The sequence below is a fragment of the Pelodiscus sinensis genome, chromosome 5 (genome assembly GCF_049634645.1).
Source record: "Pelodiscus sinensis isolate JC-2024 chromosome 5, ASM4963464v1, whole genome shotgun sequence".
Taxonomy (NCBI): Eukaryota; Metazoa; Chordata; order Testudines; family Trionychidae; genus Pelodiscus; species Pelodiscus sinensis.
In genome coordinates, this window is record NC_134715.1 from 7,925,994 (window position 1) to 7,953,382 (window position 27,389).

Consider the following 27,389-nt stretch of genomic DNA (forward strand, 5'->3'; position numbering starts at 1 on the left):
CAAATGTTTGAAATGCACTGAGAGCAGATGGAAAGTCAGAGTAATATGAAATTATCCTGGATACTTTCACTATAAAAGGATATGGTCTGTGTACTTATTTGAGGTTATGGGGGCAGCGAACAACTAACCAGCATCATCATTAATTCAAACTTCTGCTCAGTACCTGTTCTCTTAGGTCTGGCCACCCCCAACCCAACAGTAAACAAAAGAGCCTTTTAGATTGATTTTGATATACTGCTAAATTATTTGTATGTTCTCCCCTGACTCATAGTGCCTCTCAGCTGTTTGGAACTCCTTTCCTGCCACAGTGCATTAAGCTTTTGCTTCATTTTGGCCTATTCTTTGCATTAGTAGGTATAACAATACTTTTCTAGCACTAAACATGGATTAATTTAGCCTTATCTGAGGGATGGAGTTGTCACCAGTGTATAGATGGGGAAACAATGCATTAACTGACTTCCTCAGTGTCCAAGTGAGCCTGAGCCAGGAACAGAAGGTGGCTCCTGTGCAGTGCGGCTGAAGGGGCAGGCTCCCTGTGGCCTTGTGCTACCTCTTCAACTGAATTGGCAAGTTTCTTCCCTGCAGGCCTCATTTCATTTGAAGAATTCCGCCAGACGTGGAAGCTGTTCAGCTCCCATATGAACATTGAGCTCACAGATGATGGCAGCAGCGACCTGGTCCGCAGCATTGATTTCAACAAGGATGGAAACATAGATTTCAATGAGTTCCTGGAGGCCTTCCGCCTCATTGAGCGATCGCATGGCGATGATAAAGCAGCAGAACTCCCACCAACCCTACACAGCAGAGATAGCAGCTAGTAAGAGCGTCTGAACTGCCACTTGCAATGCCTTGGACTGTCAACCCAAGCCACACCCCTTCCCAACTGCAGAACACACCTCTAGCTATGAAGACTTGTAGGGAAGAGGAACTGAGTAACTATGTTTTAGACATCTCTATGGCAGCTGTTACTGCCCCAGGAAGCAGCAGTGTTCCACTTGGGAACTATCACTGGCCCAGTAGGTAAGTTGAACTTTAAAAGGAAATGGAAGGAATTTGTCAAATTATTTATTCTAAACTCTGGGATCTGTCTGACACTCAGCAAGGTTACACTGTAGTGGAATTCTTTGGGAACATTTGCAGTAACTGAAGTTGTTAGTGTCTAAAAGCAAGAGCCTGCACAGTTTTTAGATTTGTATGTGAATAAATAGACTTAAAGGTCCAAAGTAAGCATTAATGAGCTATTATGACGACTTAAATAAAATCAGGCCATGGAACTTTGCACTAACTTTTGCAGGAAGCCCTCTCCCCCCCCCCCCCTTTTTAAAATCCAGTCTTGCTTTAAATACTTCAATTCCTGGAGAATCTGCCACATCTCTAGGATCAGACACTCCTACTTTCAGTGGGTTCATCACCCTGCTAAACTATGTTTCTTATTTCTAGTCTGAATGGGTTTAGCTTCCAACTTCTGGCTCATGACCCCATCACCACTGATGCAGCGTCAAAATTTTTTACATAACCAGATGACTGTTGCAACAAAATAAGGGATCTCTTACCCAATCTTCTTCCCCAAATATAGTATCTCAGTTGAATATACCATTTGTTCATTGCAAATTCGTGGTAAAATTTTGCATTCACTAAGGAATTTTCACAGCACATGAAGTATATGTTATGGTATCTAGTGTAGTGCTAATATAATTCAGGAGAAGAAATCAAGCAAAAGCTGCCACCAAAGTGTCACCTTAGGGTGCCTGACATTTTTTCTAGAACAGTATTTGATAAGTTATATAGAGTATTGATCATTCTTGGCAATTTAAGTCTTGAGAAATAAAAAAAGGCAACAAGATAAAGGACGGTGTTTAAAGTAGACATTTTATTCTATTTCCTAAATAAGCAAAATGATATAAAAATATAGCCTTGCCATCCAAAAAGTCACATTACACCAATGACACTAAATCCACAACTTCCCCTAGCAGATAATCTGAAAAACACATTTATAGTGTGAAGTACAAGTTTGCAACAGCCTAGTTATTTGTGTGCATAATTTTGTCATATAGATTCCTTCATGTTTTTACTCACTGCAAAAAAAAATGAAAACTTGAAAGATTCCCTTAGCATTGCATGGAAGAACAATGCTGTTGTAAAAATGTACAATAGTACATAACTTGTATAGCAGAACAGTATCTGAACAGATTCAGTCTTTTTTTTTAAAGCATGTACAGCTTCATAAGTTTAAACCTTCCAAAGGTCATCAAGTTTGAAAATAATGGAAGAGGCTTTGCTCGTCCAAAAGATTATAGCCAATACCAAATTTCCAAGAAGCCTATACTAAGATTTGCATTTTTTAACCTGGTCAGTTTCAGCTTTTGGAAGTGAACCCTGAACCACAGTAATACATTTGATACACTAACAATGGGTTATGACAAGTCAACTGAAGACTCCTCCTCTGATGGGGATGCTCTCATTCAATCCATGTTCTATTAGTTTTATATCTTCCAGGTCATCTTTTATTATGCTAATCAAATGACTCAGGCCTTCTTGTTGCTGCTTCAAATGCTAGAATAATTAAAGAAAGAACTTCAGCTGCAGCATTTATCACACAACTATAGCTCAGTCTCCTACTTGAATAAAAGATCATAATAGGTTTATTGAATTTAGAACCTCTCTAAAATCCCCTTACTAAGTTACTATAATAACTGTAACTCTTTGCAAGCTAACCTACAATACTTTTGCCAAGTTGATTACATTATCATTTTTTAAAAAGTCATGCCAGAAGGGTTGTGAACTTACTGAAAACATAACTGAGTTCTCACAAGAACAGTTTTTACTTCTAGGCTATGCACCATCCAAACAAACAGCCCCTAGAATTCTGCATGCAGGTCTCCACAAGGTATACTTACTTGTCTGATTTCTTGTAACAGGTCTGCATCGATGTAGTACTTCTCTTCAGCCCTAACTGCTCCAAAGTGATTTTGCATCCTAATCTGAGACATCAATTCATTTAGTCGACCCTGAAAATAGATGGGAGTCACTTGTATGAGGACAGAAAAGTAGGTTTCCCCTGACATCCAGAGGCCTGAGAGAGAAAGATACTATCTTGTTTTAAGATGTTATCTCATTCCTCCCCCTTAAAGTGAAGCTGAGAAGTACAGTAGAACAGTCTAATACTACATAACATTGTAGTTTGAACTTAAGTCCTTCTCTCCCTCCTCTCCCCAACGATTGGGGTTAGAACATGCAAGTCTTCTACCTCAAATTAACAAGGAAAATGTCAATATTCTTCCTATGAAAGAGCATGTAGTACAAATAGGAGTAGCCCTGCTTTGGGGAATGTTAGTTTACAGCTTTAAGGAGACCAAGACCCCATTTTCTGTTGCAAGATTTTATAATTCACTTACCTTGAACTGAGTAGGTGCATTGAGTTCACACTGAATTGTATCTAATTGTACCCGAAGTTGCTCCTCATCAGCCTGAATGGCATAGCCACTTTTCCTTTGGATCTCTTGTTTAATTAACACCTGAAAACGGAACCACTGAAGTTGTGAGCTTTGGAATGACTACAGGCTTGTTCTATGTGCATAAATGCAAACATTTTTCTGCAGATGGCTAACAGAAGAGTGGTATCTAAAGGCTGCCTTGTATGGTGTATGCAGTGTTGTAGCTATGTCACTCCCAGGCTACTGGAGAGAAAGTGGGTGAAGCAATATCCTTTTAGTGGACCATCACAAGTCCTAAGATATTACCCTACCCACCTTGTGTCACTTGCATGCTCAGTGTCAATTTCTATGCTGTAAGTAAAATACAAAAGCAGAGTTGTGCTGTTGTACCTGTACACTTGTTGATGGGGTTTAAAACCAGAGTCGTCATCTTCACTTGTGGCATGTTAGATACAAGGAAGATATTTGCCACATTTCCCTTCCCATACCTGCATCTACAGCTGTTTCTATTTTCCCTTTCTTGCTCCCTTTCTGGTGCTTTCTGCAGTCAGATTCCATCTTCTATTCTGATGCCCCACAAATGTGAAGTTCTCCCCCTTTGTCCTCATACCCCAGACACCTTCTTCAAGCCCCATCCCTCAGCTGTGGTCATGGTTCTTGCCCTGTATGGTCTTAGTTTCTCTGCCGTAAAGAGTTTACAATTTATCTGCCAGATCTTAAAGCAAGTTACAGATATTAAAGAAAATGCAAAACAGATGATTGTCCACTTTACTCAAACTGAGATTGGCATTTCAAAGCTTCCTTCTGTCAGAAATCGGTAGGAGCTAGTTAACCAAACAAACAAAATAATAAATCCAATAAACCAGCAAGCCATTATCATCTTAACCATACCTCTTGGGAGTGTAAAAACAGTGTAATTTCAGATTACATTTGTGCTTCAGGCAGCACTGTGTAATCTCAGTTTCAGTAGGGAAAGGAATTGATAAAGAGCCAAGAATTGCTATGAGTCAGGGCCGCTTCAGGGTCTGAAACTACTTAAAATTGGGTTAACAAAACCTGACTCGTTCCAATAGGACAACTTTCCATGAAATTAAGCAGCTTTTCTGTCAAGTCTATGAATCTTCAGGAGAGGGAGACTTTCATATAAAGTGAAAAGTAGTAACAGGAAGGGGAAGTCGAGCTGTTAAAAGAAAAATTAAGCCGAATCAGCTGCCTGGAATTCACATTGGGTCAAACCATCTAATGCATGCCACTGTTACCTGTAAGGTTCTGTGAGAAAGATCCATTAATTTCCTCTTGTACTGTGCTATTTTTGCCATAGTAGTGGTTTGATTTTTCTGCAGCTCACTAATATCTTCTGATATTATCTGAAAGAAAAGCATTGCAGCTGGAAGTTATCCACAAATTTAAATTCTTTTCAAAAACAAAAGATTTTCCTGCTTGTAAAAGGACTGTCCTAGAATTCATTTTTCACACCCTTAGTTTCAAAAGAATGATCAATCCTAATGGAAAGGGGCCATATTTGAAAACATCTGCAAAAAGGTTCATGTAAAAATGACAAAATGCCCCCTTTGTTTAATGAGTGGGGCTGTTGCAGCCCATCTATGCACTCACCATCATGCTGTTTTTGTTTTGTATGTAACTAACTGAAAGGTTTCTGTTCCTCCTTCTCAGGATATTTAGATAACTGAGGAGGCCTTATTCTGTCAGTACCTTTAACCCAGGGGTGGGGAACCTAAGGCCCAGGGGCTGGAACGTGGCCTCTGGCTTGCCTGGATCTGGCCTGCGTGGCTCTCAGTATTGGGGAGCCTGCACTGACTCCCCAGCTCCCTCCTGTTCCCCCACAGGGCTGGAGCACACGAACTACTAGCCTGGGCCCCCCGAGGCTCTGGTGTGTGAGGGGAATGTGGGAAGTGTCTCACCCCTCAGTCGGGGTCATGTCAGCAAGGGTTGGTTTTGTTTTGTTTCTCACTTGTGTGCTGCCCCAACTGATTTTTCTATGGGTCGCTGGCTCCCCACCCGAAAAAAGGTTCCCTACCCCTGCATTAACCCATTCTCTGCTTACTTGTGTCCCCTCAAAGTCAAATTATCTGCTTTCATCAGGCAGTTACAGCACACCTGTTCACCAGGGGAATCCATGTCTAATGCAGACACCCTAAACTGAGGCTCTGTCAGGTGCTAAGGCTAGAACTTTCAGGAGACCTACAGAAGATATTAAAGCACCTCCATTCATCGGAAATCAGGAGGAGTGAGGAGCCTAATTTGGAGACTTTTGAAAATGCCCAAACTAAAAAAAAAATGGGAATTTTAGACTCTATCATAGCCCCAAAACTGTCAATTTTCTCTTTCAAGGGAGCAGATTAGAGAAAAGATATTCATACGAAACAGAGACTAGCTGTTTATTAACCAGAAGCATAGGTACTATTTTATAACCCTTCAGCTCCAACAGGTAGCATGGTGTGAAGTATCTATTGATCATACGCAAGAGCATGGATTTGTAAACAACAAATCATGCCAAACCAATCTGATAGCTTCCTTTGATAGGATAACGAGTCTTGTGGATAAGGGAGAAGTGGTGGACGTGGAATACCTAGACTTTAGTAAGGCTTTTGATAGTCTCGCATCACCTGCCTATCAATAAACTAGGCAAATACAACTTAGATGGGGCTACTAGAAGATGGGTGCATAACTGGCTAGATAATAACTACTCTTTGAGAATGGTTAACAGTTTACAATCATGCTGGAAGGGCATAACAAGTGGGGCTCCGCAGGGGTGTTTTGGGACCAGTTCTGTTCAATATCTTCATCAACTATTTAGATATTGGCAGAGCAGTGTTTCCTAAACAGTGCTTTGCAGGCCCCCACGAGCCATTTTCAAGGAGCTGCCAGGGTTTTACGGGGCAGGCTGATTTTTTTTGCTTGACAATCTCCCCTGCCCTGGCACAGAGTATGCTCATTAAGTTTGCAGATGATACGAAGCTGGTGAAGTCAGGGTTTATAAGGCCACAAGAGAGTCACACTTTTCAAGCACTAAATCTATTGTCTGCAAATATCTTCAAAAGGATCAGTATCAAGATGATAACACTTACATCTAATCTGGTCTGATGCTGCTTAGTCATCTGATCTTGGACCTTTAACCGTCTCAGCAGCTCTTTGAAACCTACCATTGGCACAGGAATAAGCCTATAGGAAGAGAAGAATTTAATAATTCAATGCAAGAGTTAGCTGTAGTTAAAACACTACTGAACTGAAGACTCTGGCTAAGTCTACACTGGCAGGTTGTTGCGCCAGAAGTATGCAAATGAAGCTAAGCGTGGAATATTTCCGAGCCTCATTTGCATACCATTTTTGCAGAAGAGGCTCTTGTGCCAGAAGGAGCAGTCTACACTGCCCCTTTTGTGTAAGAAAAACCCTCTTGCGCAATGCTGCTACGCTGATTATTTTCCGGAATAATGGCATTGCGCAAGAGGGTTTTTCTTGCGCAAGAAGGGGCAGTGTAGACAGCTCCTTCTGGCACAAGAGCCTCTTCTGCAAAAATGACAGCTCATTAGGTATGCAAATGAGGCTCGGCAATATTCCACGCTTAGCCTCATTTGCATTCTTCTGGCGCAACAACCCGCCAATGTGGACATAGCCTCTGTGTTTGTTACAAGAATGAGAAGAGTTATTGTAATTACAGGTGTTAAGTTCAAAAGTCCTCACCACTTCTACTGACTATGTAGGAGACTGTGTTTATGTACAGTTGCAGGACAAACAGAATAGGGTTGATCAGTTCTCTGGAAGCAATAAACAGAGATAGCATAGAGTCTAGACAGATGGGTGTAGAGGACACTACACATGTACAACTTACGCAGCACTCCCAGATTTGTTTATATATCAACTACATAAGTGAAATGTGCTGGTTTGGAATCCACAGGTACAATGAGCTAACAGCTCCAAACAATTAACATACGTGCTGGAGCAGGAGAGGGCAACTTGTGGCCCATCAGGGTATTCCGCTAACGGGGCCACAAGAGATTTTCCGGACGTTGACAGCAAGAATTCATAACCTTTTGCCATTTGCAACCTCAAATCAGACACGACTTCTGACCCCAAGCCCACAGGCCTTTGTGACACAAGTTTACACTGTTATAAACAATTTCAGGGGTGCTGCCTACATTGTACACATGTAGTGGACTCTGCACCATTCGAGATATTGCTTCCAGAGAACTGAACAGTTCAGGAGAGAGGGAAGAAAGGGGCTGCAGAGGTCAGAGTGAGCTCTCTCTTTCTTTCCCTTACATACTAAAGGCAGGTTTGTATGATTCTCTGTTCATCCTCTCATCACTACCCTATAGTTATCAGCTTACACAGCTGTAATCCTAAGATATCCCCTAAAACAGTGGTCCACAACCTTTTGGGGCTGCTGTGCGCCTGGGGGCGGGGCCGCACATGCACTGCACACCCAGGGCCCGGGGCACAAGAATGGCTCGGGCCAGCCCTGGTCACTAGGTGGGTGCACATAAATGTCCCGGCGAGCGCCGTGGTACCCGCGGGCACCGCACTGGGGACCCACTGCCCTAAAAGTTATCTGAAAGTTATTTTAGAAAATGTTTGATGTATCAGGCTAAATTCACACAGTAGATTCATGGTCACAGAAAACAAAACAAAAAAGAACCAGACTTACTTTTCAGGATCAGGGTTATCTACTTTGGCCTGTTCCCAGATAATAGGATCCACACCTACAAAAGAAAAATGGAAGGTCTCAAAAGTTCCCACGTCACACGGCAGGTAAGTGATCAGATTTAATAAAGCAAGTGAAAGAGCCACGCTGAAATCAGCTCTGAAGATGAATCATTAAGCTATTTATTCAGTTTATTATAAAGTCTCAGAGATAGGTTGTATGGAAATATCTGGGCCAAAGAACAGTTGTCAAACTGCCTTACAGTAGAAAGTTAAAATAGTGATTAAAATAATTAAGTGTCAAAAAGGTTCCTTACTGTTGTCAGGAGACCACCAAAATCTGGTCCAAAAGGAATATAAAAATAGCAGTACAGGTTAAACCTCTCTAGTCTAACACCATCCGTGGTCCAGCTCGATGGACATTCATCACGGATGTGGCCAAATTTCCCACGGTCCCATAAAGTTTGTTTATAGGCTCCAGGCCTGGCGCTCAATGTTCTGTGCTGTTATTTAGCTCTAATTTACCCCTACATGTCTTAAGGTCCAGTAAGCAGTGGAAGTGTTGGTAATGCCGCTAGACCAGGGTTTCCTGAACTTTTTCAGCCATGGAGCCCCTATGGGATCATGAGAATATTGTGATTTTCAATTCAATAGGTATCCAAATAAATAGACAAAGTTTTGGAATTCTATTTTTCTCTCTGTTTTTCTTTGGGTAAAAAAAATTATCAGAAAATTAGTAACAAAATAATAGGGTTATACACAACTGTCAATATTTTCTCTCTCAGCCCCTGAACCCGTTGCATGGAGCCCCAAGACTCCACAGAGCACACTTTGGGAAACCCTGTGCTAGACAATACTGATCTCCCATGATTTGGCAAATTTTCTGGTTCAGCAGCGGTCAGGTCCTGAGTGTGCCGGATTAGAGAGGTTCAACCCATACAAGCAACTACTTTGTGTGTTAAACCAAGGACTATTAAAATCATCCACACACACACACAGGACTTCTTTGGAAAATTATGAGTTCAATCGGGATGTCACTTTGCCAGTAATTAGTGTCAGCATATTAATAAATATTTATATAGCAATTTAATGATTAAATAAGCTCTGAAGCTGTTAGAAGACACAGCAATGGAAAGACTTCATTTGGCATCATCACTGCTGCTGAGTTGGCAAATGGGAATTCAAAGACAGATAAAGCCATTAAATATTTTCTGTTGGTTGCCTACTATAAATTCATCTTCAGAACATTCTTGCGAAGCAGACTAGTGTTATTTTCTACAACTAGGAAACAGAATGAGATTTACTCAAAAACCGTATAGGGTCGGGACTGAATTGTGAGGTCCTGGCTCCCAGCTCTGTGCCATCACCACTAGGCTGCATTACCTATCCAAGCTAAGGTGCATACTCGGTATATTAATTTGCATAAAGTGAAGTTAGAAAAAGATACAACTATTCTCTTTAGGTTACGCAGAAGTGTATATATAATATTGCAAGTGAACAAGAGAGGGATTTATTCTTTTGCACACATCCAAAGGCATACAACTAGTGTCTATGCATGTGTATTGCTATGTATTAGCTGAGTCACTCAAGGGAAGTTGGGAGGAGTAAGAATACAGGACCTTCCTGTATTTATTTTACCAGCAAACATTACTGTCCTGGCATATAAATTTTGCTGGATTCAATAAAGCAGTTAACAAGATACCCTAAGAGTTTTAAACTAATTTAGTTTATGTATAGACTACTTTTTTCTAAAGGAAATATGCACATTTGGTGCTAATTTGCATAACTTCAGATTCACTATCGAAAAAGCAAAGTAGTCTGGATGCGGTCTTTTTGGGAAAAAAAACACCCTTTCGAAAAAACTACTTTTCCTCCAAAAAAGGACGTTTATGGGGTTTTTCAAAAGGTTTTTTCTCCCCAGAAAATACCGCGTCCAGACTTTCACTTTCAAAAAACTCATTTTTGAAAAAGCAATTGGAAAATATGCAAATTAGTGCCAAATTTGCATATCTCCTTTCAAAAAAAACCCATAGTCTAGACGTACCCTTACAGTTTGGTTTGTAATATTATCTATCTATGTATTTAGTTAGATATTTCCATAACTGTATCATCAACTGAACCAAAAACTTTGTTGGAAGGGTTAGAAATATTTGGGATAGGCAAGTAAGTAATGTCAGTCTAAAACTCCTTTGATTAAAAGTAATCTAATTCCAAGTAACTTGTTCTCCAGGTGTCTGGGAGAATATGGAAAAGTTTGTTTGCAAACTGTTTTAGCACTCTAAAACATACCCGCAGGAGGATTCTGTAGAAGATGTTTGATTTGTGCTGGAGAAAGTTCTGTTCTGGCCATGGAAAGGGTAACTCCAAGCTGCTGCAGTGATGTTTTTATGTTGACTTGTTCAAAATGAGCATGCAAGGTTGTTGCCGGAACTCTTCTTGAAGTGCCATTTGGCGACCGCTCAACAACATAAATAACAACTTCAGTCCTGAACAAGCAAATGCAACGGGAAGAAAATCAGAATACAAGGACCCCAGAACAGTTAATGGTTTACAGAAACAACAACTGAAATGCAATTATAAGCCTGGAGCCAAGAGACAAACAGAACTGCATAATTATTTTCAATTAATACATTCCAGTCAATTAAATAAAGCACAAAATATTTACTGGTGACTAATATAGCAAACAGAAAAAAAGTGAGCATTGGAGTCAGAATTACAAACTAGGGATATAAACGAGTAGCTGAGTATAAGATTAACTGATAAGCCTAGGCTTATCGGTTAATCCTGTCAACTACTCTCATTTCCCCCCCCCCCCCCAACTCCATGGTGCCACCTGTCCCTCCCCCCGTGCTGCTGCCTCTATCGGAGGCAGCAGCATAGGAGGCTGCCACAGAGCTGTCTGTAGACAGAGGGTGCTTCACAGCAGCCTCTCCTCCCTCCCCAGCAATCTCTGTCCGGGGGGAGCTCTGACCCACCACGGACACAGGCTGCTGCCACCCCATGTTGCTGCCTCTAAACCAGAGGCAGCAGCGCGGGGTGACAGGCAGCTGGTTCACTAGGGGAGCTGATTTTTAAACTGGCTCCCCTTGCACACCAGCTCCTGACAGGCACCCCAGAAAGTTTTGACTTGCAAGTCACAGAATATTACAAACGCTCTAAAACTGAACCTATGCACGGTAAATGTGTAAAGAGGTGTAAAACAAGATGGCTGGTATTTGCCATCTACCTTACGTATCTTACTAGTGGGGAATGCCCTCTGCTCTAGAAAATATTTAGTGCATTTACACCAGTCATGCTAACCAACCACCACACAAATCTCTGATTTTCCTGTGTTGCTGCTGAGCATAGAAATCACAAGATAAGTCTATTCCCAGAACTTTGCTGGACTCTTTGGTGATGTAAATGCTCGGGATGTGAACAATTAGTCGCTTCCCCCGGCCCCTTGCTACCACTATCAGAAAGAGGCAGCAAGTGGGGGGAAGGGTGAGGTGCTTCAAAGTGGCAGCGCTGCGTGGAGCCTGGGTCCAGACCCTGGGCTCCATGCTATGCTGCTGCTTTGAAACGCCAAGGGTAGCATGGGGCCAGTGGGAGGGACTGTTTGAGTCCCCCCGTTGGCCCCGTGCTCCCTGCAGAGCTTTCGCCTTTGAAGTGTAGCAACAGCCCTTGGGTTGTTGCTACACTTCAAAGGCAGAGGCGCCCTTTTTGACTAATCAAATAGTCAGTGCAAAATTGCATTGACTATTTGATTAGCCAATTAATCAAAATTTAACATCCCTAGTGAATGCCAAATAAACCAAGAAAAAGACACTGAATTTAGCGATCCATCAAAAAGAATGGAAAGAAGAAAAAAAAAAAAAAGAGACAGAATAGGCTAAAACCTGTAGGCAAAGAAAAGGATACTGTTGAAGAACATTAATACAAACATTACACTTTTAAACGTAGTTCAGTGTTGAGATAAGGCTCTTAAAGGAGTTTCAATAGAAAATCTGTACCAAAGCAGATTGACTTTAAACACCAACACTTTATACACACAGAAAAGGGAGCAATAGCGCACAATAAGATATTCACATACTGGTCATCTGGCATTGTTTTAACACCTTCTACATTGACTGAAAGAGTCTGGTTTCCTCCCAAAATTTTGTGCAATGATTCCACTAGCTGCTGCTGCTGGTTTCGAATGTCTACTTCTTTTCTATTGAAGACTAAAACCACCAGGCCGTCTTCATCCTTGTTGCTGTGCATGCAGCTGTAGCCCACAGCCTGTAGAAAAAGCCAAACAGAATGTTGTTAAAGATTCAGTTGAAAGCAGGACACACCAAGATGTGGGTGCAGGAGAGGATAACACTCAGAGAGCTTATAACATGTCAGACCGCACCCTTTAAGGCATGTTTCTGACTAATTCTAATTATAATACCACTATATGAATAATTGCAAAGGTGCTACATGCCCTCCCACTTTCCAGAAGTGCATTTGTTGAGCTATCAATAAAGTAGCTTTTGAAATGGTTACGTTTTTTAAAAGGTCAATTTTCACAAGTATCCATTCTCTGCCTTTGAGAAATTTTGGACTGTTGGGAAGATTCTAGGTTGGACAACAGAAATTTTGTTAATGACTGAGGACTGAGAGCTGAATTAAACCTAACAGGATTTTATGCATTTTCTAAAATGCAAATGTAAACATAGGAAAAGTGATTATGACTTGTTACAGTTGATATTAAAAAACCCTGTAATACAGAAATAAGGAAAAAAAGATAAAAATCCCAGAAATGTAGGGACCTCAAGAGGTTATCTAGTCTATCCTTCTGTGCTGAGGCAGGACTAAGTATACCTAGATCATCGCTGACTACTCTTTGTCTAACCTGTCCTTAAAAACCTTCAATGATTGTGATTCCACAATCTCTCTTGGAAGCCTATTCCAGTGCTTAGCTACCCAAACAGTTAGATACTAAGAGATTTCTAACCTAAATCTGCCTTATTGCAGATTAAACCCATTTCCTCTCGTCCTACCTTCAGTGGATATGCAGAACTCTGGATCACCATCTCTCACAGCCCTTAATATATTTGAAAACTTATCAGGTCCCTCATTCAGTCTTCTTTTCACAAGACTAAACATGCCCAAGCTCTTTTAACCTTTCCACACAGATTGAGTCCTCTAAATCTTTTTTTCATTTGCATTGTTGTCCTCTGGGCTTTCTTGTTTGTCCACCGCTTTCCTACAGTGTGGCAGCCAGAACTGAATACATCAGTTGAAGTCTCACCAGTACTGAGTAAAGTGGGACAGTTACCGCCCACGTCTTACCTAGGACACTTTTGCTAAGATACCACAATGATAGGAGCATCTCTCACAACTGCATCACTTCCAACCTCTACTCTGTGGAGTAGGAAGATACTGAGGAATACAACTCAATGCGTATGTACAGAGTTCTTATATAGATGTAAGGCTTAAATGAAACTGAAATCTTGCAGATGACAACATAACATTTGAGAAGTCCAATACACCCAAGACAGTTATTTTTCCATCTCAGTGGATAGGGATAGAGTTTTAAAATGCCAAATCTTCTCAATTTTTTAAAAAATAACCACTCTTTATCCTTCGGGATAAACTTGCAGTTAGACTAAGTATTACACACACTGGCTGACACAGCTCAATATCCTAACATAAAGAAACTCTGTTCACACAATAACAATAGTAATTTTCAAAGACTGCAAGACAGTTTGGAAAATAATGAGTTAGTATTATTCAACTTGCTTTAGAGCAACTGTTTTCATGCATTGAGGTGTTGTAATGGTTTAAGGTATAATGCACTGCTTTTTAGCACACCCAGGCATGTCATTGAACTCTCTTGATTCTCAGCTACAACACAGCAAAGAGCAAATTTTATGGAGGGGATACAAATGGATCTTAGTCGTTCAATGCATTGTTGCACTTACAACTATTGTGTCAGCAGGTGCTTAGAAAAAAGTCAAATGAGATTCAGCAAGAGTTCCCTCAAAGCCACTTCACTTGGGCACAAAGAGTCCACAGCCTGAATCAACTCAGGGCAATATTCAAGGCCCTAGGAGAAATAAGACTGAATACACAGCACAGAAACGCATCTCCCAGAACTAATGGAAAGCTAAATTTATGAGAAAGATTAAGTGCATTGTGTAATTTACAAAAAGCACTCATCCTCCTATAGTTGGGTGCAAGCCTTTTAGAATTGATACCTATATTAAAGTGATTCGTCAAAAGTGCCAAGTTGTCCCATTACTAGACTGCACCATAAAATGTATTATGAAGACAGCCAAACATCGGCCAACTTGTTTTACACCCCTTTATACATTTGCTATACATAGGTTCAGTTTTAGAGCGTTTGTAATATTTTGTGACGTATAGGTCAAAACTAGCCTAAATTATGCAGCAAACTACATTAACATTTAAAATAAAAATTGCATCTCTTAGAGAAGTATCTCAAACATGGACAGAAAGCTAGGTTTATTATGGTCTGTGTGTCCATTATTTACTCTAGCTCAGCTACAGACTAAGTATCATCGGCTTTGTTGAGGACGAGGAATCCTATAACTCTCTGCTGACACAGCAGAACTGGAAACTGTGACAAGACATAAAAAGAGCTTAAAGACTTCTGCAGATAAAAGCAGGGGAGATCAATCAGAATAAGCTAGCCTGAATCTAGCTCATGCAGAAGAGAATATGGACTACCAAAATGTCAAGCAAGCAAAATGTAAGAAACATTCTCCTGTTGCTTTTGATGCAGAGAACAACAAACTTACTGTTCTGGAGCTAAAGAAAAAAGGTTGGTCATATCTTCTAAAACTTACAAATTATTTGAAAGATAATTTCACGTGTTACTATTTAAATGATGAGGCATCAGAAGAAATGCATTTCTAATGGATCAGTGCTCATCTTGGATAGTGACCTTAATTCTCCTACCATTACTTCAGCAGGACCTAGATTTTCAGCAAGCACACCACTCAGAGAACTCTATACCATGCATACTAGGAGGAGAATAATGTAATATGTTGTTTCATACTTAGAAGGTAAATACCAGAAATATCGTACCTTAAATCTGCAAAATGGATTTTCCTGCGTGAATTCCACTGGAGCAATGTTGCTGTTAAAATATCCTTTGCCTGTTCCCCAGAAGGCTTGCAGCTGGTTCCACTTTGCCAAAATAGCATCTCGCTCATCTCCCAAGAGTGTGGGAGCAGAAAGAGCACTGGCTGTGTTTATCAGCTGATTGGAATGGGCCGGTATCTGAGAGGGCTGATTGAACAAACTGCCTAATGCTAAAAATCAGACATAGAAAACACAGTTCTTGAGGAAGAAAGAAAGATAAACTGATAAATGCATACCAAACTAGAGCTTCTTGTGCATTTCTGGGGACACCAAGAACTCTGAGTAAATAAGCACAAAGTTTGATTCTGAATGGCATCATACCACCCCAAAAGTGACGATGGAACTGTCTGACATTCAATTTTTAAAGTATTTACCAATTTTACCATTATTGGATGCATTAAAATCTGAAAGGTGTATTGTGACATAGTAAAGCAGTCAGCAGATCCTAGAGCTATCCATATCCTGACTTTTCTTTAAGCCAAATCTGTCATTAGTCCCTTTATCTCAAAATGCTGTCACTGCCGCTATCAATTTTGTAAAGATTCTTGGTGCCAATGCTAAACCAAAAGAAGGGACTGATACTATACGAAGGGACCAATACTATACCTGGAGATCCCAAAGTGAAGTACTGATATTTCTGAGGGATCCTATAACGGGGCTGTGGAAATATGCATGCTGTAATGAAGATGCTAAAAAGCCTCCTGGGCTGACTGAAATGATCACCAGTGTGTTGGATTCCTTTTTGATACATTTATGCCCCACTATCTAGAATTTGTTGAATCATCCTGGACTTTTTAAGAGATCAAAAAAAATAAAGAACAAACTTTTGTAAACCTTTCACACAGGGGCAAAAGGGAGCATTGCCTGGTTTTGAAATAGACAGTTGATGATAAACTGACTCCCTCTTTTGAGGAAAGGAAGGAAGATGAGATGTGACTGCTTCTGGAAGCAGGGGAGAAAAATAATTCACTTTATAAAGTACCCATAAGTCACTACAAAAAGTGAGCTATGTTCAGAGGCAGTGTTGCCCCAAGCATCCATGAACTGCAAGCAAGTCTCTTGCTGTGGGCTGATCCTTTAGGGAATGGCATAGCAATGTCTCTTAAGAGTTTAGCCTAGTTCTTTTGTTCTCTTTCAAATGAGGCATGAAAAGCCAAATGCCATTGGAATGTAACCTATATATTTTGCAGGTCAATAGAAAGCTGAAATTTCTGTTGTGTCTAGAGAGATCCTTGGATAAGTCATGCCCATGCTCAGCATCTTTCCTAGATGAGACTAGGAATCCACTCTTTGCTCACGCTATGCCACAGATATCTTTCTTGGAAAGGCAATATTAAATCTGGAAAAGAACTACCTTACCGTAAGGTTTAGCTTGCTCTGCAGAAAACAATACAGAGCTCTATTGCCTAAAGAAAAGCAAAGGTCCCCCCTAGACCTGTTGTTATGGTTTCTGGGTGCTATAGTGAAAGAGGAAAACACTGTCCAGGGTGCTCTAAAGAACCCTTGTCCTCCATCTCTTCTATGAGACCCCTTGTAGACAGTGAACAACATCAGTAAGATAAATAGCAGGTAACTTTTCTTTTCTTTTTTTGGGGGGGAGGGGGAGAGGAGGGAGGAGGGGAACCAAGGGGATAGGGAGCAACCTGTAGCAATTTCAGCAAGAGGCACTTAATGTGTGGATCCAGCCAAACAGTGAATTTTTAAGCATTCACATTAAAATGCCAAGGCTATGTAGAGTCTGGAGGTGAATTTAGCATTGGGCGAGGTTTAGGTGCCTCATCCCCTTTTTCAGACTCTGGTGCTCTGTGTAGAGACTAAGAAGGGTGCAGCAGTGTTCACTGTAATGAACTTCTTGTGTTCCACTGCTTCTATTTCTAAGGGAAATGGAGTCTCCTCATGATGAGAGCTTCTAACTTAATAGGAGCAATCGGCCTCTAGAAAAGCCTGGACAACTAGATACCCCAAATCTGAGTGGGACAGTCACTTTGCCCATTGATGCGGTGGGAGTAATACCTGGCTTCCTTCAGTCTATACAAGGATGGACTCTGGTGCATGCACACCAAGCAAAATAGGCCCAGCCTAGCAAGTTAGAAGGCTTCTTACCAAATATATATTGGCTTGGGCATTCTTACACTCCCTTCCCAATGGTCACAGGATGACCAGCTTCCTCTCTAAAAGTCCTTTTTCTTTCCTAAAGCAGAACATTTGGCAGTGCAACAGGCTAAGTGAAGCAGAGCAAGAGTGATGACTGATTAGACAAGGACTTTCTACATCTGGTACTAAAATCTTTGCTGTGATCTACCATTCCCTGGCAGAGATCTGGAAAGCCTTCACTAACAGTTCTGGGAGCTCAAAACATCAGCTTAATATGTTAGGTTGCTAGAATGTTCTATTATTTGCCCATTACTCACAAGTATACCCATGCCAATATTCTGATTACTCAGGAGTGAGGCGCAAGAGATGTTTTGCTTACTAACATTAGCTTTTAAAAGAAATACAAGTCTGTGTACTTACTGGGCTGCTGCTGTTGGGTACTGAATCCTCCAAAGCCTAAACCAGTTCCTAAACCAGTACCTAAGCCGGTACCAGCTCCTGCTGCTGTGCCAAAACCAGTACCAAATCCAAAACCTTTGTTTTGGGTAGCACCAAATAGTCCTTAGAGGAGAGGGGGGAAAAAATCAGAGATTAAAATAAATTACATGCAAACTGCAAGAACAAATAAAACATCTAAAAAGCTGATGCTATGTTTATTTCTTAATTAAAATATGCACTCAGAATGACGGTATCTCACCAGTGGTGCCTGTGTTGGTAGGAGCAGAAAAGCTAAATGCTGACCCAGGAGCGGTGGTAGTTGTCCCAAATCCTCCAAATGCACCTAGGAAATAAATTGCAGCTATAAACAAGGTAGCTTTGCCACAAAGATCAATCTCTTGTAGATCATGATAAACTGCACATATCAACGCAATGAGTTTTATGAAAGGAGAAGCTGACAGATGAATGTGTTGTGGCACAAGCAAATTTTTCTGACAATAGTTATTTACTTTATTGACAATAAAGTAAACAGGAGAAAGAGGGGAACAAGAAAGCAATACATATTTATCTTGTGACGAGTAACCTATGGATATGAAAAAAGAAGCCAAAACAAACAAAACCCTTAGGCTTTAGTTAACTAAGTTCCCCATGTACCAAGAATACTGTTCGGTCCTAGAGGTGCTCTCCCTAGCTACAGAAGATTATAACTAGTACCCTAATTTGTCACATTAATTCTACAGAATAACTGGATATTTGGGATTGGGTGGTGAGTTTCTAATATCAAAGAATTTAATTAAAATATAAACGAGAGCTAGAAATATGTGGAGAAAACTCAGCATCTTGCATACAATGGTTGCATATGAGCAAGAACACAAGGACAGTAAAACGGCCTTAACTCTGGATTAAATGTTGCACAGGTTCTCTTTTTGTGAAGTTTATTTTTTGTCAATAAAAGACACCCTTGTGGCAAAGACAGTGTCCCTCCTGTGGAATTCCACTGGCTTTCCTTGGTCTCTGCATGCACAAATGAGTCTGTGTAGATCAGATTTCAGGATGTGTGGCACATAGGTTGTTAGGAGGATGGATCTGTCAGAATAGTTTACAATGTAAAGGGAAGTGCTCAGTTCTTGAAAGGAACAGTTAAAGGGTCACACAGTAGAACCTCTTTAACATGCCAATATTTAAGATACCTCTCGGTTCAAAAGTACAGTCAGAGTTGTCCTCAGTAAATTGATAGCATCCAATTATATAACAGCTCTTCGAATCTCCTCAGCTACAACTGTGCCATCTGACTGCTTGGTCAAGACAGCAGGATGAATACAAGACAGTATTTTCAATCCTATCCAGTCAAGTCTTTTAGTTATTGTCAGTAAGATGAATGACTACGTGGGGGGAGGAGGGAGGGAATCAGTATCTTTTATTCTTAATTGGCTAAATACAAGAGATTAGTCTTTTATCAACAGCAAAGAGCAGTCTTCTTCCATCTCGGAAATATTTGGAAATTGCAAACTTTCCTTCTGAATATGGATTTCACAGTCCAAACCATGTTTTTGTTCTCTCACCCTACCTGGTACATAACTGCAATGTTTCAGCTATGCCTTGGTCTACACATCTGTAAGATCTAGCAACACCTGAATTGACTGTATAAAGTCCAGCAAATATGCCTGAAGATTTACTTTTTGAGGCTGAAAATATAAGTCAGCAGTTCCCAAACTGGGATCTGGGAAGAGCTAGCTAGTCATATAGCGTTGTATCTTCTCCATTTACCGTGGTTTCTATGAGTGTTCAGGCTCTTCATAAGAGTCTGTAAAAGCAGCTGAAAACATGAAGCTAGAGATGCCTCTACTAAGGACCTCTACAAAACAGTAGAAAGAAACAGGAGCAGGCCCACAGGAACTTGGAGGCACCACCAGCAGAACAAGGTCCTGGAAACAAGGTAGCATGTCTGTAGCAGCAAAGGGAAAGAGGACCAGATGGCTGAACAGCATATCTGGGAGGAAAAAGGAACCAAACAGAAGGGAGCATGGGTAGGGGAATGAAGAGCACAAGCAGAGAGATTTACTTTCCAATTGTTGCAGCTGCCTCAGGGATATGGGAGGAGGTCGTCTTCAAGACACTTTAAGATTAAGACATGCTCATCTTTTAATACACCAGAATCCCTCACTAGTCAAATCTGAGAGAAGGCGGAGTTTTCTTAGGTTTTGGGTGGGAAAAGAAGTGGAGAGGGAAAGTTAGTTTGTACATTTTGTTCCGATTTCTTCATGTTTGTTTGGGTATTACTGAAATTCTTTGACTTTACTTTTGGTCAGAGTTCAGATGTCCCCAGCACCCAACTATAAAGGTGCAGTAACCAGGAGATAAGTGGACAGCATTTATTTCTACTGATATATTGTAATGCAGCTAAGCATGATGGATATTTTTCTTCCCCAGAATTTCCTTTTAAATACGTAATTGGCCACCACCCAAAGTTACCCATCAAACCCACTGAGCAAAAACCAAAAAGGTATGATCCTTGCACTTTGCTGGTGAGCAGCAAACTCAGACATTTCAGTCCTTTTTTGGGGGGAAGAGCAGCAAACTCCAGAGTCCATGGTCCTGCCTTGAGAAAAATGGTGAATTTCATCTAGAATCAAAAAGAAAGCCATTGCATTTACCCAAAAAGGGGCTAAGCAGCTCATTGCAGCTAATATTCCCTTGCAAGCCAGCAGTGGTGTTCTGTACCAGCTGCAAACATGGTAACTCCATGTGTTGTGCACCGCAATTATTAAATTTAAAAATGTTCAGGCATGTGTTTCTGATCTGGACATGTGTGAAAGTAACCACCACCTTATTAGAGGACAAAAGATGAAAAATACACTTTATTCTACTGTCAAGACTTGGACAGCCTGAGCATTAAGAGTCCAAAAGCAAAATTCCAATCCGCATTCTTAGACAAAAGATAGAAATTCTCCCTGAACAGATCCTAAAGAAGCCATCCCATTATACATTTTAGATCCTTACTCTTGTCTTACTCCTGATCTTGGCCAGGCAGTAGAAAAGCAGAGACTACATCATTTAGGTCAGATGAAAACAACAGCATCACAGCCCAAACTTGTTAGTCTCCCCACAGTGGCCTCCTATACACAGCTGGAGTAGAAGGAGTAATAACACCTCACAGAATCCCAACTAAAAGAGTTCACTATAAAGACAAGGTGTTGTAAAGCCATTTTATAAGTTAAATGTTATTAAAAAAAACCACCTTAGTATAATGAAACAGTCAACTTGAAATGGCATGTTATGCATGGCAGGAAAGCAGTTAAGTGGCAGTTATACAGTCTTAGTTAAAATTGCAAAATTATGTCCAACAATCAGCAATCAATATCAAACAGTATAGTGTGCATGATTCAACAAATGAACAGAGTCATGGGTAATGGACATATCTGTATATCAAAATACAGTTTATATCAGAATCAAAACAGCCATGTTTTAGTAATAAATCTACTAGATTTATTATCCCTGTGTGCACACAATGAAACTTAAACCAGGCAATTTTTAAGTCAGATTTTCTTGTCACTTATTCAGAACATCAGCTTTATGTAACTGGGTGAAAGATGTTTCCAATGATAAACCACAGCTTCAAATACACTGTAATGATCAACTGTGCGGAAAGCAATATCAGATCATGGGATTTTTTTTTAGGTAATTTTGTACTTTGGCCAACTTGATACCTTTGCTTGAAAACTGTTTAACTGTAGTATTAAACTGTTAATAAAATGAAAACATTATCTTAAGTTTGGTTTCAATTTAGCCTTTATCCATTAGAAAAGGTAATTTATGAGCGTCTGGTACCAGAGTAAAATCAGTTAAATACGATTTACATTATTTCTCAGGTGCACGAAAGTAACATGGGTGCTGTAATACAAAAAAAAGATGAGATTGTGGAATGCATAAATTTCCTATACGAGCAGCTGCAAGAACAAGATCTGAGGGCTAAACCTACACAAGTGGAAAACCCTGAAAGAGTATACAATACAGGGCACAAATATTTTCAAGTAAAAAGAGAACTCTAAATTTAAAAATAAACCAACGTGATTACTCAATTGACCAATTTACACTGGATTGCTGATACCCTTCACAACATAACCACATCCACATTAGGGAGAACAAGAAAGCTAGAGCATCTTTTAAATACAACTTTTCATCTGTGCATTGTTGCAGCAGATGAGTAGGTAGCAGTACTTGAACATAGACAAAAAGTAAGGGCTAAGGATTTTGTGCTGATCGTATAAAATTTGTTTCTCCACCGAAACAAAGTGCAGTGCTTTCATGATAACCAACTGAAGTCCAATGAACAGACATAGGAAAGACAAAAACATGACTACAGTAGTCCAAGAATATAAAGGAAATGCAGCTATATATATTTACTCTGTAATTATTCAATATGACCACTGAACAAAGAATTGAAATTACAGTTTGCCAGTAAGTTTGGCCTTTTGCTAAATAACCAAGACTTAGATTTAGACTGGCAGGAAACCATGGTTTGTTTTTTTAGAGAAAATGTGCATTTGACAGACTAAGTTGTTTTATTTAACCAGATTTGTATGAAAAAACTCCAAAAGTTAGTGGAAGTATTTCTGAAGTCATGTTTAGAAATGTTGATACAAGTTATTAAAAGCTTTGTTCCCTAGTTTGGGCTATCCAAAAAGTACTGAAGAAAATTTTAAACTTGAATACCAGAGTTCTGAAAAGAATTCTTGGACCACTGCTATCAACATTCATTACATACAAGTGTGTGTTATCTACCTGCACTTGCCAGACTGTTACCAAAATTGAATGGTGGTGCTGAGGTAGTGGAAACACCGAAATTCCCAATATTAAAATTCACTGCAGGATTGGCAGTTAATCCGAAACCCCCAAAATTAAACCCACTGGCAGTGGAGTTTGCAGTCTCAAGCCCACCAAATCCTAACGAGCAGGAAGCAGAAAGAAAGCAGGCAGCATTAGTTTGAAGCAAAAATCTGTTTTGTTTTTCATAGCCAGGGACAAGAAAGATAGAAATAGTTAAGGAACTAAAAAGCACAGAGCAGTGAAGTAAAAGTTTTCTGCTATTTCAACCGATGCTATTAACAGATACAAATGTAAAGCAAATACAAGTAACGATCATATTTCTCCCACCCTACCCATGCCTGGGCTACTAATGAAAGGTTGTCATGTAACAATGTCAGAGGCACAATTTCTTCTGCTATTAGTTGTACAACGTGTAGCATGGATGCAGTTACATTAGCAGTGACATGCTGGTTTAGTTATTCCTTCTCCCATATGGGAAAAGCTGTACATGTAAAAAGCAAGCGTATACCAGTGTAACAGAGTCCACACTAGGGAAGTTGTAACATTTTAAGTGTACTAGCTAGAACAACCAGTGTAGCTAAAGCAGTACAACTTTCCAGGAGAATATCTTCATTGCAGAATTAATTTGGTGATGAGCAGCTTACTCCAAACCTATATTCAAGCATGTTCGTTCTGTGTCTACACTGGTACTGTACTCACTAGGACTTCTAGAGTTGTACACCAGCATTCTCAACAGTGCACTAAGATGAATCACTATGATTCTCTCTCAGGGTATGTCTACACAGCAGGGCTATTTCAGGATATAGGAAGTATCCCAAAATAGCTATCCCACATCTTTTGAACGCGCACACTATTTTGAGATAGGTCTCAAAATACTGGATGCGGTATTTTGGCACCCCTGTAACCCTCGTTCCACAATGGCTAAGGTATGTCTCAAAATAGCGCATTATTTCGAAATTTGGCACTGAGTAGATGTGCCAACTTTCAAAATATACTATTTTGAAATTCAATCGAAATACAATATGCAATTTGCATAGCACAAATTGCATACCTTATTTCAAGTTTAGGATGCTGTGTAGATGCATCCTCAGTGACTTGCAGAAGAACCTGTGTGTTTCTGTGCACACCTGAGGACTTTTGGGAAGGCACTGGAGAATTATCAGCACCTGAGTGTATACACCTGGCTGTGTATACACTGCAAAATGGGTGGGTTACCAACCTGAGCGTACACTCAGATATTAACCTGTACCCTAGTACTAGCTAGCTAGCATGGGTGTAAACACAGCCACAGTCAGGTGAGAGGTTTTTGGGTAAGGAGGACAGCCAGATTAGGAGCATCAGTCAAGAGTCTGAGCTACCTCTGAAGTGAAGATAAATACCAGGGCAGAGAAAGCATTAGAAGTTTAAGGCCTTGTCCACATTTGCGGCATTAAAATGCCACAACAGTGTGATCATGGCACCAGCAAAGAGAGAAAGCTCTCCTGGCACTTTAGAAAAGCTACCTCCACAAGGGGCATAGCTCTCAGCGCTGGGAGTGTGATCCCCTTCCATGGACAAAACTATAGAGCTTGAACACAAAATTTTTGTGAATACTTATCTAACAATTGTTCTGACTAATCAGTCTAGGGATGTAGCTGGAGCAGCTCCCTGACCACTGATCTGTGGCGGGCCCTGCTCAGTTCCCTCCTCCACTCCTAACCCTCTGGCAGGGGCTGCCCAAGCCTGCCAGTCAGAGCATCCCCTGTCTATGTTGCACCACCCAGTTCCCCCCACCTCCTGCAGATTATATTCTGGCTCCTGGGGAGCTAGCTGTAGACCCTACAGCGAAGCTTCCCTGGGAGCTGGGCTGACAAGGGCTGCCAGCTGCACTCCTGGGAGGCTTTGCTGCAGCCTCTGCAACATAAAGCTTGTTTAAACTTCATATGGCAGAGCCCACAGCATGTGTAACCACTATGATTTTAGCGGTTGCAGAGTTACATTTTAGTGATGTTAAATATTGGTTAACTGAATAGCTAATTAACCTCACAATTTCTTATCAGTTACTCAACTATTCTTTAGTTCACAGGGGTGGGGCCAGCAGCCACTGCAAGCCGCTGTTGCCTCTGTATCAGCTGGTTTAAAAACCAGCTCCCTACCTGTCACCCTGCACTGATAGAGGCAGCAGCATGGGGTGGCAGCAGCCCCTGTCTGAGGGTGGTGCAGTGTGTGTGCACGCTCTTGGACCCAGTGCGAGCTGAAATAGAGCCCGGTTGCATGCCTGCCTGGCTTCTAATACACTTTAAATGCAGAGACACAGCTGGGGTAGGTCCTGGACTCCTGGCAAGCCAGACTGAGCCAGCTGCTGGCCAGCCTGCTAAAAATGTACTGGAGGGGGGGGGGGGGGGGGCGCAGAGGGAGAGTGGGAAATGCATGTCGTCCACAGCATTAACCAATAAGCTTTTGCTTGTATACTATACTATTCCATCCCTATTACATTTATAAGTAACTTTTCACACCCCTAATGAGTGCAAATCAGGACACCATGCACACTAGCTCCTAGTTAATCACGACTAAACTCCTCATGACCTCGGGGCAGCACGTTCTCTGTTCAAGACACATCCCGGGGTTCGTTTTCTTAATGACTGGTTTGACTCGCCCCCCCCCCCGTTAAATGCAGAGGCCCCTGGGGAGCGCTCCTGAGCTAAAGCACAGACCCCGCCGAGAGAAGAGGCGGCAAGACCCATGGGGGGGGGGGGGGAGCGCTACCGAAGCCCACCCCTCCCGCTCTCATTGCAAGGGTGCGTGCGAGACGTAGGCGGGCCCCATTCCCAGCCAAGGGCCGGGGCGGCGCTTCTGGCGGGGCCGCGGGCGCAGGGAGGGGCGGGACCCCGCGGCCAGCGGCGCATCCCGGCGAGGGGAGACCCGGTGCCGAGCGGACACGCCCCCCCCGGTAGCCGGTGCCGCGCCGAGCTGCCCGCACTCACCGGTCGGGTTGGCGGCGGCGGCGCCGGCGGCTGCCCCGAAGTTGAAGGCCATGAGGCGGCGCGGGTGGCGGAGTGCAGCCGCCGCCGGCTCCGGCTGGAAACGGTCACCCCCAGGGGGAACGCTTCCGGGTGAGGAGGGCCCCGCTTCCGGCAGCCCCAGCAACCGGCGCCTGAACTCAGCGAGGGCGGCGCGCGATGATGACGCACTAAAAGGCGTTGTTTCGTCACTAGAACGAGCGACCAATGAGCGGTAGGGGATGGCACGTCACTGCGGGCCTCGCGCTCGACTGCCCCCTAGTGCGAGTGTCGCGCGCCTGTCATAGGCGGTGCTGGGATGTTGCGGGGGAAATGGTGGCTATGGAACATACCAATCAGGCTAATGGAAGGGGGACGCGGAAATTATTGACTCAGGGCCATACCATGTAGCTCTGGCGGGGGAGGTACCCACTTGTGGACTGGCAGGGTGGGCAGAAGCCAGGACGCCTGGGTCCCATTGCTGGCTGTGCTGTGCAGAGCATGGGCAGCGGGACTTGCAAAGCCCACCACCCTTATGCGGCTAGCCAGCCAGATAGGCCCACAGCCCCACAGGGGCCTAAGCACCTAGCTCCCACTGATGTCAGGGGGGCATGAGGTGCACTTCACCCCAGTCCCTGCAGTGCGCAATAGACTGGCGGGTGACTCCTCGCCTGCAGGACAGCCCCATTGCGTGTGACAGAGAACCCACGCTGTAGGGACAGGCATCTGGCCTTGCTTTTCAATCAGATGTGTGGTTGTTGCACTCTAAAGGGAAATGGGGTTATTAAAAATCACAAGGGAGCCAGCCACAATTTGAGGCGATGGGCACAAACATTATCCTGTAGTGAAATAGTTCACCATACAAAATTATTAATTTTCACCACTTCTGGGCAGAAAATGGTGTCTTTGCAGGAGTCCTATAATCAGAAGGGCATGTTCTCTGCTTTTCAAAGAAAGACATGATGTGAGGTCACTTTGTCTTTCAACCCGACTCCACAGACTGCTCCACAGCCTCACTATGCCTTAGAGCAGTGGTCCCCGACCTTTTGAGGTTGTCGGGCGCCAGGGGGCGTGGCCGTTCGCCCGCCGGGCGCCAGGGGGCGGCCCCTCCCCATAGCTGCATGCCCGGGGGCACCCCCCCCATAGCTTCATGCCCGGGGGCAGCCCCCCCATAGCTGCATGGCCGGGGCCCCCCCATAGCCACGCGCCCGGGGCCGGTGTCCCCTCCAAGGGCCACACGCCCGGGGCCGGTGCTCCCTCTCCCCCGCAAGCGCCGCGCGCCCGGGGCCGGCGCTCCCTCCCTTCCTCCCCCCCGCAAGCGCCGCGCGCCCGGGGCCGGCGCTCCCTTCCCCCCGCAAGCGCCGCGCGCCCGGGCCCGGCGCTCCCTCCCCCCCCCCGCAAGCGCCGCGCGCCCGGGGCCGGCGCTCCCCCCGCTAAGCAGCGCGCGCCCGGGGCCGGCGCTCACCGTGTGCCATGTGCCCGGGGCCAGGCCAGCCCCGAGCACCTGGCGGGCGCATGCAAATGCCCCCGCGGGCGCCATGGCGCCCACGGGCACCGTGTTGGGGACCACGGCCTTAGAGGGAGGAGAGGAAAGTGGGGTTCACGCCCTTCTAAGCAGCATCCAAGTCACCAGTGTGTGGCTGTAACTCAGTGAAGAGAAAAGGAAAATCAACATTTTCAAAGGTGTTCACTAATTTGAGGTGCCCTCAGTTTTGGGGTACCCAGTTTGAGCCTCTTACAGCCTGCCAAACATCTCTAGCACCACTGAGGTCAACTGGAATGGTGCCCCAAGCATCTTGAGTTGGGTCCCAAATAACAAGGCACTCAAAATTAGTGGACA

General features: G+C 42.8%; 2 protein-coding genes across 4 annotated transcripts in view; one reads left to right on the forward strand and one right to left on the reverse strand.

The window, feature by feature from the left end:
• PPEF2 (protein phosphatase with EF-hand domain 2) overlaps nt 1–3,809 on the forward strand; it is a 31,119-nt gene extending 27,310 nt beyond the window's left edge. For all 3 annotated transcript variants that reach the window (XM_075929439.1, XM_075929440.1, XM_025190043.2), the window contains one exon: nt 586–3,809. In XM_075929439.1, coding sequence (XP_075785554.1) covers nt 586–818 — 233 coding nt within the window. In that variant the 3' untranslated portion in view covers nt 819–3,809. The remainder of the gene's footprint in view (nt 1–585) is intronic.
• NUP54 (nucleoporin 54) lies at nt 1,852–25,706 on the reverse strand. Its single transcript, XM_075929441.1, has 12 exons — nt 25,535–25,706; nt 18,004–18,087; nt 17,727–17,867; nt 15,156–15,382; nt 12,169–12,356; nt 10,386–10,582; nt 8,101–8,155; nt 6,524–6,617; nt 4,694–4,801; nt 3,396–3,515; nt 2,898–3,008; nt 1,852–2,553 (listed from the first exon to the last, which is right to left on the reverse strand). Exons 1-12 carry the CDS (start codon nt 25,584–25,586, stop codon nt 2,425–2,427), a joined length of 1,506 nt encoding a protein of 501 aa, XP_075785556.1. The 5' UTR covers nt 25,587–25,706; the 3' UTR covers nt 1,852–2,424.
• Nucleotides 25,707–27,389: the final 1,683 nt, after the last annotated feature.

Coding starts and splice junctions, on each gene's coding strand:
- NUP54 (XM_075929441.1), bottom strand. CDS start 25,586: ATGGCCTTCAACTTCGGGGCAGCCGCCGGCGCCGCCGCCGCCAACCCG. Junction 17,868..18,003: donor TACCAACACAGGCACCACTG/GTGAGATACCGT, acceptor CTCTCCTCTAAG/GACTATTTGGTGCTACCCAA. Junction 15,383..17,726: donor TACCCAACAGCAGCAGCCCA/GTAAGTACACAG, acceptor TCTGATTTTTAG/CATTAGGCAGTTTGTTCAAT.